We start from the raw sequence: 18,999 nt of genomic DNA, 5'->3' as shown, positions 1-18,999 counted from the left end.
TTTTGGGTTGTTGGTTTTTGGTTTTTGTTTTTCTTCCAGTACTTTTCTAGGTCTTCTTGCCCAGTTCTAGGAGCAAAGTGATTCTGGGTTCACTAATTTAGAGGAATGGAAAGAAAGCATTGTATGGAAAGGAATAGTTACCTACAATTCTTTCTGACTTTTAACTTCTAAAAACTTAGAGCTTAGGGAGAATTTAAAATAATCAAGGAACTGGTGGAGTAAAGTATTTTGGTGAATGAGAAACACTGTATAAATGTGAAAGGAGGCAGATTTTCCCCAGGTTAGGAAAAAAATCCACTCTCCACACCTCTACATTCCTTCTCTGTGGTTGAGAGGAGGGGGAAACAGAAGGTCCCTTGGACAGCAGAGAAGACCTAGAAGCAATTTCCTAGAAATATCCCATGAGGGGCGCCTGGGTGGCTCAGTTGGTTAAGCGACTGCCTTCGGCTCAGGTCATGATCCTGGAGTCCCGGGATCGAGTCCCACATCGGGCTCCCTGCTTGGCAGGGAGTCTGCTTCTCCCTCTCCCGCTCCCCCCTCTTGTGCTCTCTCTCTCTCTCACTCTCTCTCTCAAATAAAAAAAAAAAATCTTTAAAAAAAAAGAAAAATATCCCCTCAGATGTAAAGGTTCCGGGGGGGGAAGACAAAAACTACAATGGTGTTTAGGCAGAAAGGGCCATCGGCAGACTCATGAGAGGATTTTTGCACTCCAAATATGAGAAAGAAGCAATATTGGACTTGTGGGCCTCAATGAGCCATGTGGGGATGGACAAAGGAGAGACCAGCAGCAGCTTGTGTGGACAGATGGTCAACTAAGGACCTAACTACCATCCATCCCCCACATTCTGGCTCTGCTTACCAAGGCTGTGCTCTGCCATCCAGATGCCTTCTTCAGGACTAAAGCACCATTCTCCCAGCAGCTAGGGGTGCTGACAGCTGACACCTTGCAGTAAAGTCACAGCTGAATAAAAACACCTCATCCAAGTTCACAGACCCTTCTCAGAGATAAATCATATCCAAAGACTAGTCAATGTGGGTATATAAAGTCCTGGCTCCTTTACCCCAATCTAGGACAGTTTTAGACCCATCAGAGTCAAGCTACCAAAAAAAGGGGGGGAGGATTAATGTATCAAAGACAATGATTATTCCTAATGGTATGACATCAAAATTGCAATTAAACACAACTTTAATGATTACTTAAATGAAAATTTTAATTCCAGTGACATAAAGAAGAAATTGGTGATAGCTTTGACTCCAGGGTGGGGAACTCTGGATATATGTCCTTTTAGTACATTTTGATTCTGTGTCATGTCAAGAGATTAAACCCTTAAACAAGGGAATTCCTTGTGACACCTTATATACAGATTTCAAAAGTTCTACAACTCAGACAATTTAGACAGACATGAAAAGTATGGCCTAGAAAACCCTGTTAAATAACACTAAAGGGGATTTAAGTGGTAAAAAGACATTGATATAAAAAATGTATGTGAAGAGTTTGATTAAATTATTTCATGAAATGTGAGAATTTCTAAGTGTGAGAATTTCTAAAAATGTCAAAGAAATCTAAATTTCTTACATAGTATGTATGATTAATAAATATAAGTAGATACTTTATTTTTATTCACAGCCTAACTTACATATTCAATTTATATATTCAATTGTGCTCCCATGAAAACCTGAATTTTCTGAATGAGAAAATTAGAGAGATTTCTAACCCTTTCTCCTCCCTCACACAGGGATGTAAGCAGATATATATAGTTGTGAATCAGTGATTTTTCCTAAGAAAAAAGAGAAAATAAAAAGAACATTGAAGACCCCTTATCATGATCTCTATTAAAAAACAACAACAACAAGAAACAAACAAAAACAGAACAAATAAAAAATATCCTTATTCTGGAGAACAAATGACAGAGATATGATACAATTCAGACCTAGAGAGGATGGACCTAACTTATTTAGAATATGCATGTTTGGCAGGCATGGATCTGCAAACCAATCCTACCAGTAGCTGCTCAAAGAGCAGGAACTGTCCAGATTTACCGCAACTACGTAGGTCAACTCATTCTGCCATTTCCCTCACATCCCTGCTATTGCTGGACAGAAAGCCTATTATGACCTCTAAAATAAAACCCATAGATTGTTAAGTGGATGATTCACAGTAGTCCTTAATTGTTTCTCTTGTTTTGCCCCTCACTCCATTTGAGGCCACCTTTAGTACTTCCACTAGACTTTTGCTCTCATGGAGCTGGAAAGGGGGTCTCAACATGTTTTAGAAGAAGGGATGAAAAGAATTATGCCACATTAGAAGGCCACGTCTGTACAACACAAACTTTTCTTTCACTCCTGCCAGGCTGTTGTGGCAAAATGTCAATGCATCGCTGTGCTGAATTTCCCCATCTTCTGGGAGGTGCTCACCTTGCTTACCTAACATCTTTTATTATCCTACTTCATATGCCCAGGGTCCCATCATCAGGGTTGGAGACAAGCTCTTTAATAAAGCATAAGAGATATGTCTTTTTGAAGACACAAGTATGCTCATGCCCTGTTCTTACCTGAGAATCTTAAATAGCTCCTGTTCAGAGTAAATCCTTTTCTGTGATACACAAAACTTCGTGTAACCTGGCCCGCCTGTATCTGTTCTGTTCTTCCCTCCTAAGTCATAGTCTACAAGTCTACCAGGCTACATTCTCTTCTATACCTCTCTCTTTGCATGTACTGATCCCTAACTATCCATCAAGAACCAATTTTGTTTGTTTGTTATTAAAAAGAAATATTTATTTACTGAACCAGGGTAGATTAGATAACAACTAACTCTAAGTTTACATCTTTTAACTAAATATTGCAGTGTTTTCAAACACACCAAAAAAAACAAAAAAACAAAAAAACAAAACAAAACAAATCCCAAATGGCATTGCAACAGTTATCTTAAGGTAAAATACAATCACCTCATACTGTTGCAAGTATTTTCACCCCGGGTTGAAAAATTATTTATCCTGAACATGAAAACCTGTAACAAATTTAAATTAATTATATAAAACTCATTACTTCTAGTTTTTCCCTTGCAAAGATCCAAAACAAATATACAAGTAACTAGTATACATCAGTCATAATACAATCCTGGATTATATCCCACAACCAGATGCTCCTTTAATTTTAAACTCATCATCAGAGACCAAGAGAAAGTCATTTCATTTTACAAAAAAACAAAATTCACATGTGCCAAAAAAGAAAGTCCCAAGAAAAACAAAAACGAAATCCTAGTACTGACAGCGATGTTCAGTACCCTAATTAAACAGTGGCCAAAACGCCACTGATCAAAAATAAAATAGTGGCTGTATGTCATGGCAGTGAAATTCAAGAGACTTTAACCCTTGACATCAGAAATCCAGTTTTTTCCAATTACATGAATGCACACTTCCTACATGACAGGAGTGGAGAAAGCAGATGGGCCAGCATAGAAAGAGAAGAGCTACTGTTCGCTGCAACACCCAGAAAACTGGCTTTAGTAGAGACTTCTTACAAGGTTAGGTAGAAACCAACAAATTGTTGTTAGCTGCTGGTGTCATTAATTCAGTTTGGAGGCCATTGAGTCCTAAGGTTCAAGATATAAATTTAGGGGGAAAAACGTTGTTGGGTTAGGTCTTATCTTTAAAGAAAAACACAAGACAGGGCGCCTGGGTGGCTCAGTTGTTAAGCGTCTGCCTTCGGCTAAGGTCATGATCTCAGGGTCCTGGGATCGAGCCCCGCATCGGGCTCCCTGCTCAGCGGGGAGTCTGCCTCTCCCTCTCCCTCTGCCTGCCATCTCCTCTGCTTGTGCTCTCTCTCTCTCTGTGTCAAAAAAAAAAAAAAATCTTTAAAGAAAAACACAAGACAGACAAGTATAAAAGTACCACCTGGTCATAAGCTCCAGTCAGAGCTCTGCCACTAGGCTGGGTAGAAAATGTCAAGATTCAGGGGCGCCTGGGTGGCTCAGATGGTTAAGCGTCTGCCTTCGGCTCAGGTCATGATCTCAGGGTCCTGGGATCGAGTCCCGCATCGGGCTCCCTGCTCCTTGGGAGCCTGCTCCTCCCTCTGCCTCTCTCTCTCTCTCTCATGAATAAATAAATAAAATCTTAAAAAAAAAAAAAAGAAAATGTCAAGATTCAGACTGCTTTTTCTCATAAGGACTCAACAGAATGAATCTTTAATGACTCGAACTGTAAGATAAAGGACCCAAAGAATGCAGTCATTTTAGTTAAAGTACTATCAGCAAAGTACTAGTCTGAACAGACTGCATTTTATCATGAAAACAAAAGGAAAAGAAGATATAATCGGGATTATACACCTGTATTTCATTTACAGTGTTTGAGTTCTGACAGGCTTGTATAATGGAGGCAGAATTCAAATAAAAAATTACTCCAATTGAGTGTCAAATTTTCACAACTTTTCTAAAAAGGTGTTTTCCCCAATATCTATTAATCACAAAGAAACATGTACTGTGAGTACCTAACTGTACATAAGTACTCTGAAAAAAAATGTAGAGACTAATGACATTAGTACAACCAAGATGTTTGGTAAACAGTGAATTATGATTTTGAGATCATCCAAAAAAGGCTTTTTAAAAAAAAATATTTTATTTATTTATTTGGGAGAGAGAGAGAGAGCAACAGAGCAACAGAGGGGTGAAGGGCAGAGGGAAAAGCAGACTCCCCACTGAGCAGGGAGCCTGATGCGGGACTCAATCCCGGAACTCTGGGATCATGACCTGAGCTGAAGGCAGACCCTCAACCGACTGAGCCACCCAGGCGCCCCCAAAAAAGGCTTTTTAAACAGCCCTCCAGACTTCAAAAATTTCTTCAGGTAGTAGATCTGTCCCAATGTCATGGCAACTAGAACAAGAGCTTCAATGAAGGACCAAAGGACCACTCTGCTGTTTGTGTTGTTGTTGATCGCTCTGTGCATCCTCTCCTGAACTTCCATGGACTTCTGTTCATGTTTGACAGCTGCCATCACCCCTGCCAGCTCATTAGTCATTTCTTCCAGCTTGTTCTGGTGAGCTTATATTTCCATGTCTTGTCCTTTGGGGGCCTCCCCAATATCAATGGTGATCATCACTATCTTTGGAATCATGGTAGACATCCTGTTGCTAAAACAAAACCTAATGTGTTCCATGTGTGTGAGCAGCAAATGTGTATTTCCCACTGGACTCTCGGTCTCCTTTATAAATTCTTTTATTATCAGGCCCTGTCATCTCCACATCCATGTCAGTAGGAAGCCGCCCTCCACCATCTTGAAAATGAGGCCCATCTTGGTGCCCAAGGTGACCTGCTCCAAGAAGCACTCCCCTTTGTGCCTGTGGATCCTGGCGAAGTAGCCCAAGGCTGAGGCCAGAAGGGCAGCCAGGAGCACCAGCAGCTCAGTTCGAGTCACACGCAAAAAAAAAAAAAGGTAAGACAATCATCTTACCCTCTACAAAAATCAACTCAAAATGGATCATAGATCTAAATGTAAAATGGAAAGCTATTAAACTCCTAGAAAATAACATAGGAAAAAAACCTAGACAACATTTGGCATGACCATGACTTTTTAGACACAACACCAAAGGCATGATCCGTGAAAGTAATAATTGATAAGCTGGACTTCATTAAAATTAAAAACTTCTGCTCATTGAAAGACAACACCAAGAGAATGAGAAGACCAAGCCACAGACTGTGAGAAAATATTTATGAGAGACATCTGATAAAGAACTTACCCAAAATGTACAAAGAAGTCTTACAACTCAACAATAAGAAAATGAACAAGCCAATTGAAAAATGTACAAAGACCTTAATATACAACTCACAAAGAAGATATATAGATGGCAAATAAGCATGTGAAAATATGCTCAACATCATATGTCATCAAGGAAATGCAAATGAAAACAATGGTGAGATTCCTCTACATTTTCTATCAGAATGGCTAAAATCCAGAACACCGACACCAGATGCCTGTGAGGAAGTATAGCAAGAGGAATTCTCGTTCATTGCTAGTGGCAATACAAAATGGTATAGCCATTTTGGAAGACAGTTTTAGCAATTTCTTATAAAACTAATGAAGGATAGTTGGAAGGCAGGCAGGCAGGGACAAGCGCCCCCCCCCCCCGCCCCCCGCCAAAAGAGGAAACCACCCTTAAAAGGATTTTACACCACCCTGGGAGGAGCCCTCCACCCTTTCTCACGTGATAGATAGGTAACAAAAATCTGATTGGATGACAGGCGCAGGGAGGGTTAATCAGATTAAAACAGCCCGCCAACAAGCCCATGAAAACCCGGATGGCAACCCTCTCGGCACTGACAGAGAAAAAATCCTGTAACAAAACCAAACATACTCTTACCATATGATCCAGCAATCGTGCTCTTTAGTATTTACCCAAAGGAATTTAAAACTTATGTCTACACAAAAATCTACACATGGATGTTTATAACAGCTTGATTCAAAATTGCTACAACTTCGAAGTAACCAAGATGTCCTTCAGTAGGTGAGTGGATAAATAAATAAACTGCAGTATATCCGGACAATGGAATATTATTCAGTCCTAAAAAGAAATGAGATACCCAGCCATGAAAAGACATGGAGGAATCTTAAATGAATATTTTTAAGTGAAAGAATCCAATCTGAAAGGGCTATATACTGTATGATTCCACACACACACAGACCCCCCCCAAAAAAAAAAAAAAAAAAGCAAAAGCAAAACTAGGGAAACAGTAAAACTATGGAAGCAGTAAAAACCCAAACTCTGGAGACAGTAAAATGATGAGTGGTTGCCATGAGGCAGAGAGAAGGAACGGATGAATAAGTAGAGCACAGAGGATTTTTAAGGCAGGGAAACTCTGTATGATATTGTAGTGATGGATACGTGTCATGACACATTTGTCCAAACCCATAGAATGTACACTACCAAGAATGTTAACTCTGTAAACCATAATGTAAATTCCGGAGGTTGGATGAATATGATGTATCAATGTAGATTCATCCATTGTAACAAATGTATCACTCTGGTGGGGGATATTGATAATGAGAGAGGCTCGCAAGTGTGTGAGCAGAGGTGTTAGAAGGTGGAGGAGGGGCAATAAAGCATCTTCCACACTAAGAAGGCACTTTGAGACCAAAAAACAAAGCAAGCCACTCCATACCGCTACACAACTTTATTCAGGGTAACTCACTGACAGGGAGGGGATCCAGTGGGCAGATGATCCAGGTGCTAGGCAGCTATTCTCTGCAAAGTCTGGATTTTATAGAGGGAGGGGTTACTAGTTATCTAAAGTGATGCCATCTGTGTGGGGGGACTGGGGGGGAGGGGAAGAACTGTGTTATCTCTGCTAGTTATCTAAACATCTTTAGGGAAGATCAGAACAAGCCTTCCTGCATTCCCGTCAGGATCTACAATAACCTCCAAGGGGCCTGGAACATGTAGCCCCAAGGAAGTTCATTGCACAGACGAAACAAGATGGAGTGCCAATATGGAGTCAGTATTGTCAGCATCCCTAGAAGGGGATATACAGAAAATCTCTGTAACTTCCCCTCCCTTTTGCTGTGAAGCTTAAACTGCTCTAAAATAATAATAAAGTCTCAGTAAAAGAAAATGTTTCAGGCAGTCTTTGAATTGAGACCATCTGGCTAACAATCAAGCCAGATGACCAGCTTCTAATGACCTCCTAGCACAATCTTGCCCTGACTTTACTATCCACACAGCATGACTGCTCTGTGACTTCTAAAGTCGCTGACACCAATGACCAATGACCAATGTCTTGCTTCTTGCCTCTACCACATGTAAAGGTAGTAGTTAGCCCCGATGCAGATAATAGTGTGTTCTGTTATTATGTGCTAGACAGTATAATTATTTAATCCTTACACCAACCCTGTGAAGAAAACATGATTACTACCACCATTTCTCAGCTGAGGAAACTGAGGCAGAGAGCTTAAATAGTCAGATGAAGATCACCAGATGGTAATGTGGCAGATCCAAGATTTGAACTCTGGAAGCCTGGCTCCTGGGCTTGGACTTGAAACCACAAGGCACCACAGACCTGTTGTAGGAGTCCTCCTCCCACAAAGTCAGAATCCTTGACATCCCGGTTCTCTGGAAATGCACTCAGAAGTGTTTAAGATATGAGGCCCTGAAGGGCAACCAATATCCTTCTGTAGCTTATTTTGTAAAATGAGATTTCAGGGAGGAAAAAGTGACAGTAAGAGAGGCACAGCATTTTTCCTCTTATAAATTTATTCATCACAACGTTTTACGCCTAAACACATAGTTTGTATGTTCATTGCACAGTTATAAATAGATACACTCAATCTGGTAAAATGTAGAGAAAGTGGGCAGAGTATTTTTAATCTTGATGAAATACTTCAAAAAGAAGCCCATTCTCAGGCTTTTTGGGGTCAGATACAGGGACGTTTGTAGACTAGGTTTCTTACCTCTTGCTCGGTAGTCTTGAATGTAGGTGTTCCGTGCTGAGTCTACTTTTGTTCCTTGTACCATAACAGTTGGTATATCCAGCACCTCTACAGAGTTCTTCTACCTGATCTAGGTGTTCTGATGTCCAGGAGTTCTTGCTGTTAACGGATGATACTTCATGGGCATTTCTGTTGAGATCTTTTTTCTCAGAAACCAATTCCACTTTACCCTGCCTACATTTGAAAATGAATCATTTAACTCATTTCTTCTATCTCTTTCTTTGCAGTCCATCAATTTTATAACAGAAAACAAACACTACACCCACTATTGCAACTAGGAATGATGACTGGCATTATTTTTATATGTCACCACACAATATTATTGTTATTATTTTTTCCATAATAATATAAAGGTAATAACCCTTAGTTATTTCAATCATTTCTAGTTAAAGTAGTACTAAATAAAATTAAATTCATAGTACTCTTCTAGATTCAGAAATTGGAATAATTCTTTTTTTTTTTTTTGGTAGATTGCATTATTGGCCCTGTTCTTCACCTATCCCCCCTTTTTTAAAGATTTTATTTATTTGTCAGAGAGGGAGAGCATGAGCAGGGGGAACTGCAGGCAGAGAGAAAAGCAAACTCCCCGCTGAGCAAGGTTTCCAATGCAGGACTCGATCCCAGGACCCTGGGATCATGACCTGAGCAGAAGGCAGATGCTTAACCGACTGAGGCACCCAGGCATCCCAGAAATTGGAGTCATTCTAAATACCATTTTAGAATATGATAGCATATTAAAGGTGTATAATTATGTAGAAAAAGAACTGGTTTAAAAAACTGGATTTAAAAAACTGGATTTTGGGGGGTGTTCTTGGGGGGTCTCATTTCTGCACAATTGTGAGCACTGGCTGCCTTGTTTGAATATCTTTTCTAGAATGTCTGTATAGAAAACAGCCTTGGAGTACAGAAGCAGTGTCTCCTTCTGGAGTGAAGGAAAGACTTGTTTACTGTTCAGTATAATAGAGAGCATGTCTCTCTCTGGGGAAAAGTCCTGGCAAGTCAACTACCATAATAAAAGATGTAGGTTCCCTAAGCCTGTGGTTGTTCTCCAAAATACAATGTGCAGACATCGCTGGGCCCCTTTGTGTTGCCCTGTGAGAGTTGTGTACTCCGGCTGTGCTGTTGCTAAGAGCAATAGGGGTTTTTTTCCTCTGAGCCAGAAGTCTTATGTCTTCAGTCAGTATCCATAAAACTGTGGCAGAAAAACTGGTTAGCTTGCAAGTAGGGTAATGTCTCAGATCCTTCTAAGTTATTGACAAAAAGATCTAAGAAAATTTTAATGTACATTTTAACACATAGATACATGTTTGGAGTGAATTAGTGAAGTGGGGGGAGAAAAAGAGAAATGAAGAGGAAATGCTAATAGGGATAGGATTTTATGATTTTTAAATTCCACTTCTTTTTGTCTTTCCATGTTTCTACAATCCATCTGTATATAAACAGAAAAAAAATCAATGTTTCATAAAAATAACATGCCAGGTATACCATAGTTTATTGCCAATGTGAATTATATTTCTTTTAAAATGGTAGTTTCAGTGTTTTCAAACTTAGGAATATAGAGAAGTTATTAATTTTTCTGTATTCTTTTACATCCTATTGCTTTACAGCATTCTTATTTGTTACAAGGGTAGCTGATTCTATTGTGTTTTGTTGGTATAGAGTATTCCCATCTACTAATAACTTTAGAAAGGAGGACTCAAAGTTAGCGGTGTTTGTAGATGGTAGTAATACATAATATAATGTTACTAAAGTGTATTATATAATATTCCTATATAAGCTATGTATCATATATGCCTTCTTTGTTGTCTATCAAATTTATATGTATTTTATATACACGTTTCCATTGCATATTTTACTTGGGCAAAATTTCCAGATAAAAATAACTACTAATAGTGATAACAGGTTTCCTTACCTTGATTCTGATTTCAACAAGAGTAACTTGGCTGTTGTATTGTTAATTAAGTGAAAACCATTGATTAAGATATGCATTATCATCTTAAAAGTGTTTCCTTTTTTTTGTAGTTTAATAAAGTTTTATTTTGTCCTTCTATTTTTTGAGCTGAGTTTTGGATTTTGTACTGGGTTGAATAGTGTCCCCCCCACCCCCGCCAAAATCTATATCCACTCAAAATCTCAGAATGTGACATTATTTGGAAATAGGGTTTTTGCAGATGCAGTTAGTTAAGATGAAGTCATGCTGGGAGGGGAAGAATGAAGGGGGGGAATCGGAGGGGGAGATGAACCATGAGAGACAATGGACTCTGAAAAACAAACTGAGGGTTCTAGAGGGGAGGGGGGTGGGGAGATGGGTTAGCCTGGTGATGGGTATTAAAGAGAGCACGTTCTGCATGGAGCACTGGGTGTTATGCACAAACAATGAATCATGGAACTACATCAAAAACTAATGATGTAAGGTATGGTGATTAACATAACAATAAAAATTTTTTTTTAAAAGATGAAGTCATGCTGGACCCTTCCTCCCTCAACTTTCATATTTAATACATTGGCATGTTATAGTTCAACCTTCAAAAGTCTAACCACTAGACTACAGTCTAACCACTACATCCAGCAAAACAAACAAACAAAACCACCATAGACCAAGCCACCATGATCACACAGCCTTCTTAGCGGTTCCTCTGCTTTCAGACTTACCTGCCTATTGGAAGTGGCCTTCCAATAATGAAATACAAACACTGTTACTCTTATGTTTGAATGATATTAATGGTTTTATATTATATTTAGAATAAAATCCAAACTATTACCATGGCCAAGAAGATGTTTAAAATCTGGCTTCTGCCAATGTCATCAACCTCAACTCCTGCCACCATGTCTCTGGATTACTGAACTCTCAGCTCCACTGGCCTTCTTCCTATTCCTCCAACACACTTTCATTCCTCAGGTCCTTACATTTGTTATACCCTCTGCTGGAAATGCTGTTCCCTAGATCCTTGCATGGGTGGTTCTGTCTTGGCATCCAGGCCTGTGCTGTAATATTACCTTCTTGGGGAGGCTTTTCCTGACCATTTCAACTAACTCAATCTCTCTAATATCACTATCTCTCTTCATTGTTATTTTTCTTATCACCTTATCACTCTCTGAAATTATATTTTTGTTACCTTACTTATTCTTTGCTTGAAGCTTACTGAGTTCAAGAACCTGCTCTTTTTTGCTCATGGCTGTCTCCAGCAAGATGTCAGGCACATAATATACATTCAGTGCGTGTTTGAATGAATGAATGAACGTCTATATAGACATGTCTAATTTACATATTCTAGATGCAGCACATAGTTTTTCTTGCCGCGATCCATGCTTACCTATTTCATGTTTCAGAAACCACGTTGCTTGACTTTTGCTGCATAATAAACCATCCCCAACAGTGTGTTAACACAACCACTACTGTATTTAGCTCATGATTTTGTGAGTCTGGGCCAATTCTACCAATCTCTGTATCCGTGGTCAACCTGCTGAGTGGCAGTTATTGGCTGAGGTGACTCAGTTTTCCTCCATTCCTTGTCTCATCCTCCCAACAGCCTAGCTTGGGCATTTTAACATGATGTCTCTGGGATCCAAGGGCAGCAAGTACTTGTCAGGTCTCAAGTTGGGTTACATTGTCCCAGTGGCCAAAGTAAGACACATGTTCAAACTCAGATTCAGGGTTTAAAGGTGTTATCTATGGGAATGGTTACAGGGAGATTTGAACAAACTGGGAGATATTACTGAAATAATCTACCACAGGTGGAAAGCCACCATAGCCTATGTATATTTGTTTCCAATAGTATAATTTTCCTGGATTTGTGGGCTACTGGTGACTAGAAAGTGAAATAATGTAGGAGAATGTGGAGAGTGAAAATTTTCTTGCTCTCAGAAAGGTATTGAGTCCCAGTAGATAAATGACCATACACCTCTGGTTGGAAAGTGTAATGGAATCACAGTGCGATGGTCAACCTCTCTTCCCACCCCACATTCTCAGTTCAGCTATCTGCCTCAATGTCCCATTTGTGTCTGGTTATTATAACATCCTTCTGAAGTTTGGAAGATTATAAGTAATTTTCCTAGATTGCCAATATTTTCAATCCTGGATTCTGTGTATTTCCTTTACTTGTTCAAATGAAAGGGAGGTAAGGGTGAATCCATCACTGTTGGCTCCATCATCATAACCCTGTTGTGTCTTCCAAATTTTTCTTTACTTTATACTAAAACTGTGCCTATATTCAAATCTATAAATATTTGTCAAGTGTCATTTTCTTTGGTATAGATTGTGGGGAAATATGGTTGAAATAAGATAGTCCCTATGATCGGTAACTCATTATTTCACAGAAACAATATCTTGTATTTCAGGATGAAAGTTTCTTGGGGGTGCTGGCCTAGGTCATGTGGTTCTGAGAATACATTTAGTTTGATCATTAAGATAAAGTGTATTCTTAAAAAATTCTAATTCTCTTTGTCACTCTCTCTCTCATCTCATACCCCCTCCCAACTTAAAGAGTCTTCTGCTAAGAGTAAGCCCACTTTCAAAGTCCTTCTTTCTTCATTTACTTTCACAACCTCATCTTGAAAACTTTTTCCACCGACGTTTTCCCAATTAAGCATCTCTCCTACCAAGTGTTAAAGAGTAACACAACACTAACATGTATTGGAGAGTAAAAAAACTCTTTGATAACTTATGACAAGTTCAACTGACAAAGGTCCAGTGATTTCAAAATCTATGCCTGCTGCAGACTTTGTTGTGTTTTTTTACCTTCAAATTGTTTCCTTTCCCAGGGAGTTGTTTTTAAAAGACCTGAATTTTATCATTCTTCTCTGTGTTTCGAGTGTTAGTGTTTTAATACTTTAATGATATATGTGGAAGACTTTATTCTGAATTCAGTTCTAAATGCAAATTATTCTTAAGTACTCTGTCTTGACTAACATCACTTAATGTTAAAATCTGGTTCTACTACATTTTTAGAAAAGATTTGAAGACACAGGTGATCTTAAATTTGCTGTACTGTGAGAGCTCTGTGATCTCTAACCAGAACGACTTGTAACATTTTGTTCTTCTAAATAGCCGGCAATCAAATGGTGACTGCCTACTCTTCCTGACTAAGCTAAAAAGAAACTTACTGCTTCATTTAATTTTGCATTTATCATTCAACAAATATTTATGGAACCCCTGAAACAGGCCAGGCATTGGTCTAAACCCTGAAAATACAAAGACGTATAATACAAAATGTCCTACTCAGGAAGATCGCATCCTTGTGATGGAGATAGACAAGTAAGCAAAGAGTTAATAGCCCATGCTGTAACAGGATCATGAAATAGCATCTCTGGGGAAACAGAGGAGGAGGTGAAAGCAAAGGAAGAAGTGATTTGGTGAGATATAACAAGTTAACTATAGAAAAGGCCAAGAAAAGACCAAGTGAGAAGTGAGGACAAAACTGAGTTAAGAACTGGAAAGTGCTAATGGTGATCAAACAGGAAAGCTGGAAAAGTATTCAACTGCATCCTAGAGAATCTGGGGGAATGATCTGTTTCTTTGAATCTTCAAACACTTTCTGCAATATTATGTTCCATTTGAAACACTTGAATCATGACTGCTAGCCTACATGCAAACACATTCTTCCATGTCCCTGTGAGAAATAATTCTACCCCTAGCCAAGAGCCTAGCATTCCAGAAACTTAAGCCATGATACAGAAATCCAAATTCAATTCAACACCATCTGCATAACCAGCTGTTCACCTCCCATATTTCCTTCTTTTTTCATGTACCACATGTTCATGGGAAAAAAGAAATTATGAATGAAAATGTTATCTGTGCTTTGAAGTCCTACATTTTCATAACCCCAAAGTCATCCACTGATGTTCTCTGACAGCGTTGTTTCCGCACCTGGAGAAGCAGATTATATTTCCTTGGGGCAGGACTCAGGTATTTGGTAACTTTTAACAAGGTCTTCATACTAAGATCCATGTGTCTGGCGATTTGCTGGAATCGTTACATTCAGCAAGCCCCTTGGCAGTTGGCAGGCACTCACCAACCACATCAGTTTCTGAGTCAGGCTCTTCTTTTTGTCCTATGCTTCTTTTCCAGTGACTTCTGTGACGTCCTGTTCACACATCTATTTATTCATCCACAAACATTTGCCTAATGTCTATTACATACTCAATAGACAACATACAACCAACATATCTTTCAAGTATTGTCAATTGTTCAAAGGATTTCTTTTTCCTCTTTTACTCCCCTTGGCCACTGAAGGTAATAAAAGTATCTAACTTATAGGGCATTTTTAAGTACTAAATGAAATAGTGCAAGTCAAAGACTTAAAACACAGGCTGGTGGGGCACCTGGCTGCCTCAGGTGGTAGAGCATGCGACTCTTGATCTCGTGATCATGAATTCAAGCCCCACTTTGGGCATAGAGCTTACTATCAATCAATCAGTCAGTCAATCACAGACTGGTCCATAGTAAGTATGCATTATGTATTTGCTATTAATATTATAATAATGTCAAAAAACAGGATTAATACATAGGCCATAAATGTTATGACCCACAACAACACTTTTATGAACGTAACTAATTATAAGTATTCTTATAATTGTGCCTTGTCTATTTTGGCCACACATACACACAATTTAAACAATTACCCAGTACATTAGAATGGTGTTACAGCTTATAAATGATGCAATTTGGGTTTTTTAAAATGTATAGTTTATTAAACAAAATCCAGTTGGTCTAGGATTATATTTCCTTGTCATTATAGTCAACCATTGTGGGAACAAAGGTATGATTTGTTGCTTTGTTGGTGATTTATTTTTTTAAATATAAAGTTTCTTATGCCATGGAAACACAAAGAAGGCACAACAGTAAAACAGTAATATAGTATTTAATTAGATAAATCCTAAAATTAACCTAAAAATAATAAAACTATGTTGTTGAGAGGATTTTGAAAGACAAGGTTGAGTCCGATTCTGTGATTCATGCCAAGTAGGCATTCTGAAAGATAAAGAATCTAAACATCTCATCTCTCTGCTTCCTTTTCTATCTGTTCCAGAACAGTATGTCTTCAAAGCAGCCTGGCATAACATATTTTGTGCATAATGTCTATGTGTACCTTTTGTTGTCCCAGATAATTGCTGTAGAAACCTGTGCTTCATTATGATCCTCCAAAAAGTGCATTTTTTCCTCTTTTATTTTTGATCTATGATTTCCACAAATTAAAAAAAATATATGATTAAAAGTATTGCTTGAAGACTATGAACTTAACGTCAGAGGAGTCAAAGTCTTCTTCCCTTACCTGTCTTTTATCTTAAAAAAAAAAAAAAAAAAGATGAGAAGAATTAGGATCCTGGAGAAGTTATTGCAATATGGAAACATGTAAACATTTTGTAAGTTTATGCCATCAAGTTATCCTTGGGAGAGCCTATGGCAAGGAAGTTTTATTATGAGGGTTGTAGGACCCATTAATATGCTATAAGTCTCTCTACTACCCAGAGACCCTAAGCAACCAGGAACACAGGAACAAATTTCCTCTGTTAACACTAAATAAAATAGTGCATTTTATTTAATTTTAAAAGTCTGTTTTAGGGGCACCCGGTGGCTCAGTCGTTAAGCGTCTGCCTTCCTCAGGTCATGATCTCAGGGTCCTGGGATCGAGCCCCGCATCGGCTCCCTGCTCAGCGGGAAGCCTGCTTCTCCCTCTCCCACTCCCCCTGCCTGTGTTCCCTCTCTCACTGTGTCTCTCTCTGTCAAATAAATAAACAAAATCTTTAAAAAAAAAAAAAAGTCTGTTTTAAAAGTCCTCTGTTTTTTTAAATTTTAAAAGTCCTCTGTTAACACTAAATAAAATAGTGCATTTTATTTAATTTTAAAAGTCATTAATATCACAAAACGAGATTCAAAATTTGCTGGGGCTATCTGGCAAATTAATTGGAGGGGATTAGAAAAGTGAAATTACGGGGCGCCTGGGTGGCTCAGTTGGTTAAGCCACTGCCTTCAGCTCAGGTCATGATCCTGGAGTCCTGGGATCGAGTCCCACATCGGGCTCCCTGCTTGGCGGGGAGTCTGCTTCTCCCTCTGATCCTCTTCCCTCTCGTGCTCTCTGTCTCTCATTCTCTCTCTCAAATAAATAAATAAAATCTTTAAAAAAAAAAAAAAGAAAAGTGAAATTACATGAGGGTTTGTAGTTTTAAGAATGTGGGAAGTCTGTGAGCAAATGCCTACCTGACAGAGAGGAGAGAACAGGTATGTCTGCAGACTTGAGTCAGAGGCCTGTGGAGTGAAGGGCTGAAACAGAAACTGAAGGAGCTATCTTCAAGGACAGTTAGACAGTTGGGGTACAGGCTCTACTGATCAGATCCCTAGACAAAAAGTGAGGAGCCTTCGACTTGTTTCTGCCTGGAACACACATCTAATACCTCAAGGGTTTTTACACAATGGCCCCAATTAACCTTCAAAAGACTTATTAGCAAAGGTCAGCATTGTGTAACTCATGAGTCATGGCAGGTGTTATAGACTGAACTGTGCCACCCCCAAATTCATATACTGAATCCCTAACCCCCAGTACCTCAGAATGTGACTATAATTGGAGATGGGGGTCTTGAAAGAAGTGATTAAATTAAAGTGAGTCCATTAGGGTGGGCCCTCACCCAATCTGACTGGTGTCTTCATAGAAGAGGAAATTCAGACACATGAAAGAGACACCATGTACAGAGAAAAGAACATGTGAGGACATAGCAAAAAGGCAGCCTCTGCAAGTTAAGGAGAAAGGTCTCAGAAGAAATCAAGCCTACTGACACCCTGATCTTAGACTTTCAGCTTCCAGAACTATGAGAAAATAAATTTGTGTTGTTTAAGCCATCCTTTCAGCGGTGTTTTGTTATGGAAGCCCTAGAAAACTAATACACCAGGAAGTCAAAAGCATAGAGACTGACTGTAATGGACAGATTAGTTTAGAAACATACATGAAACAAACCCTGGGAGTATTCAGACATAAGTGAGAGAGAGCTGAGGCCCAGGAGTCCTTCAATTTCTTCATCAGTGGAAATAGCAAGGAGAACCTCATAGGGTTTTTGTAAGGATTAAATGAATTGATATATATATATAATAAAAATACCTATAGTTTTTTTTTTAAAAAACTAATTAATTTGGAAAACTAATTAATTACAGGCATTGAATATCCTACTGTTTGTAAGTACAATTTTGTACTTAACAAAAATGAGGAAGTATTTCTCAACCCGAGCACATATATATATATAACATATATATATATAACATATATAAATAACATATATATATATAACATATATAACACATATGACATATATATATATGTGCTCGGGTTGAGAAATACTTCCTCATTTATATATATATATATATATATATGTTATTAAACTGTGTAGGAAGACAGTGATGTATGTGTTAGCTATAGGTATTTTTATTATTATTATCATTATGGGCAGACACTAGTCAAAATACTGACTCAGTCTTGACAAAAATTCTTAGATGACTGAGACATGGTGAGGTAAGTTTAGCTACTCAAGTTCTCACCACCAGTATGTGGACCCAAGATTTGACCTTAAGCGTCACAGACCCATATATTATTGTTCTCCGTAGAAACTAATTTATTTATGATGCCAAATAGATCAAATGGAACACTAAACGCCAAACAGATCACTAAACAGAAGTTATATTTATGTTTACAAGATTTACATTAATCCAAGTGATTTCTCCAAGTGACAAATTTACAATTAAAAATATATATACTCACTCATTTTACTACTGCAGTCTGAGAAGTAGAGAATGATACTAGTTAGACAGTGTATTGAAGCAATAGGCTTCTCTTTTTTTCTAAAAACATAGTATCTGTTAATAATAAGTAATTAAGGGAAACATTCAAAGATAAACATTTGATTGAGATAAACAGCTTTTAGAATATATTCAGAATGTGGAGCTCCTGGATGGCTCAGTTGGTTGAACATCTGACTCTTGATTTTGGCTCAGGTCATGAACTCAGGGTTATGGGATCAAGCCCAGGCTCTGCACTCAGCACGGAGTCTGCTTGCCCCCTCTCTCCCCTCCCCCCACTTGTGCTTTCTCTCTCTCAAATAAAATAAACTCTTAAAAAATATATATATATTCAGAATGCTTTACCATATGTTCTTTAATAATTTTCTGTATTTTTGATTTTAAAAATTTATTCAGGAAGTAGAAATATCTGAATCCCAGATTGAACAATGCATTCTTTTAGAAGTTCTTTAATTCGCAAACAAGTTTTTATATCTGATGGAAGAAGGCATTTTATATTTCCTTTGATGTGCATGTGCTCGGGTTGAGAAATACTTCCTCATTTTTGTTAAGTACAAAATTGTATATGCAAAGTGGTGGTCTATGGAAAGAGAAAAAGAGAGAAAAAAATAACGATTAGTAAAAAGCAGCAAAGTTTACATTTTTTCCTCATGAACAGTAGGATATTCAATGCCTGTAATTAATTAGTTTTCCAAATGCAGAGACAAACCTTTGGCATCGTTTTCATTCCATCTCATTTGGCT

At 38.3% G+C, this 18,999-nt stretch overlaps 1 protein-coding gene and 1 pseudogene across 1 annotated transcript in view; both read right to left on the bottom strand.

Moving 5' to 3' along the window:
• Positions 1-1,765: 1,765 nt before the first annotated feature.
• LOC110571175 lies at positions 1,766-11,649 on the bottom strand (annotated as a pseudogene).
• Positions 11,650-18,633: 6,984 nt separating this feature from the next.
• Positions 18,634-18,999, bottom strand: part of LIPI (lipase I) — a 40,734-nt gene continuing 40,368 nt past the window's right edge. The window contains exon 9 of the mRNA XM_021679287.2: positions 18,634-18,836. Within this exon, the coding sequence (XP_021534962.2) occupies positions 18,749-18,836 (88 nt within the window). The 3' untranslated portion in view covers positions 18,634-18,748. The remainder of the gene's footprint in view (positions 18,837-18,999) is intronic.

The sequence above is a fragment of the Neomonachus schauinslandi genome, chromosome 1 (assembly GCF_002201575.2).
Source record: "Neomonachus schauinslandi chromosome 1, ASM220157v2, whole genome shotgun sequence".
NCBI lineage: Eukaryota > Metazoa > Chordata > Mammalia > Carnivora > Phocidae > Neomonachus > Neomonachus schauinslandi.
The sequence above is the reverse complement of the archived record's forward strand: the minus strand, read 5'-3'. Positions and strand labels throughout refer to the sequence as shown.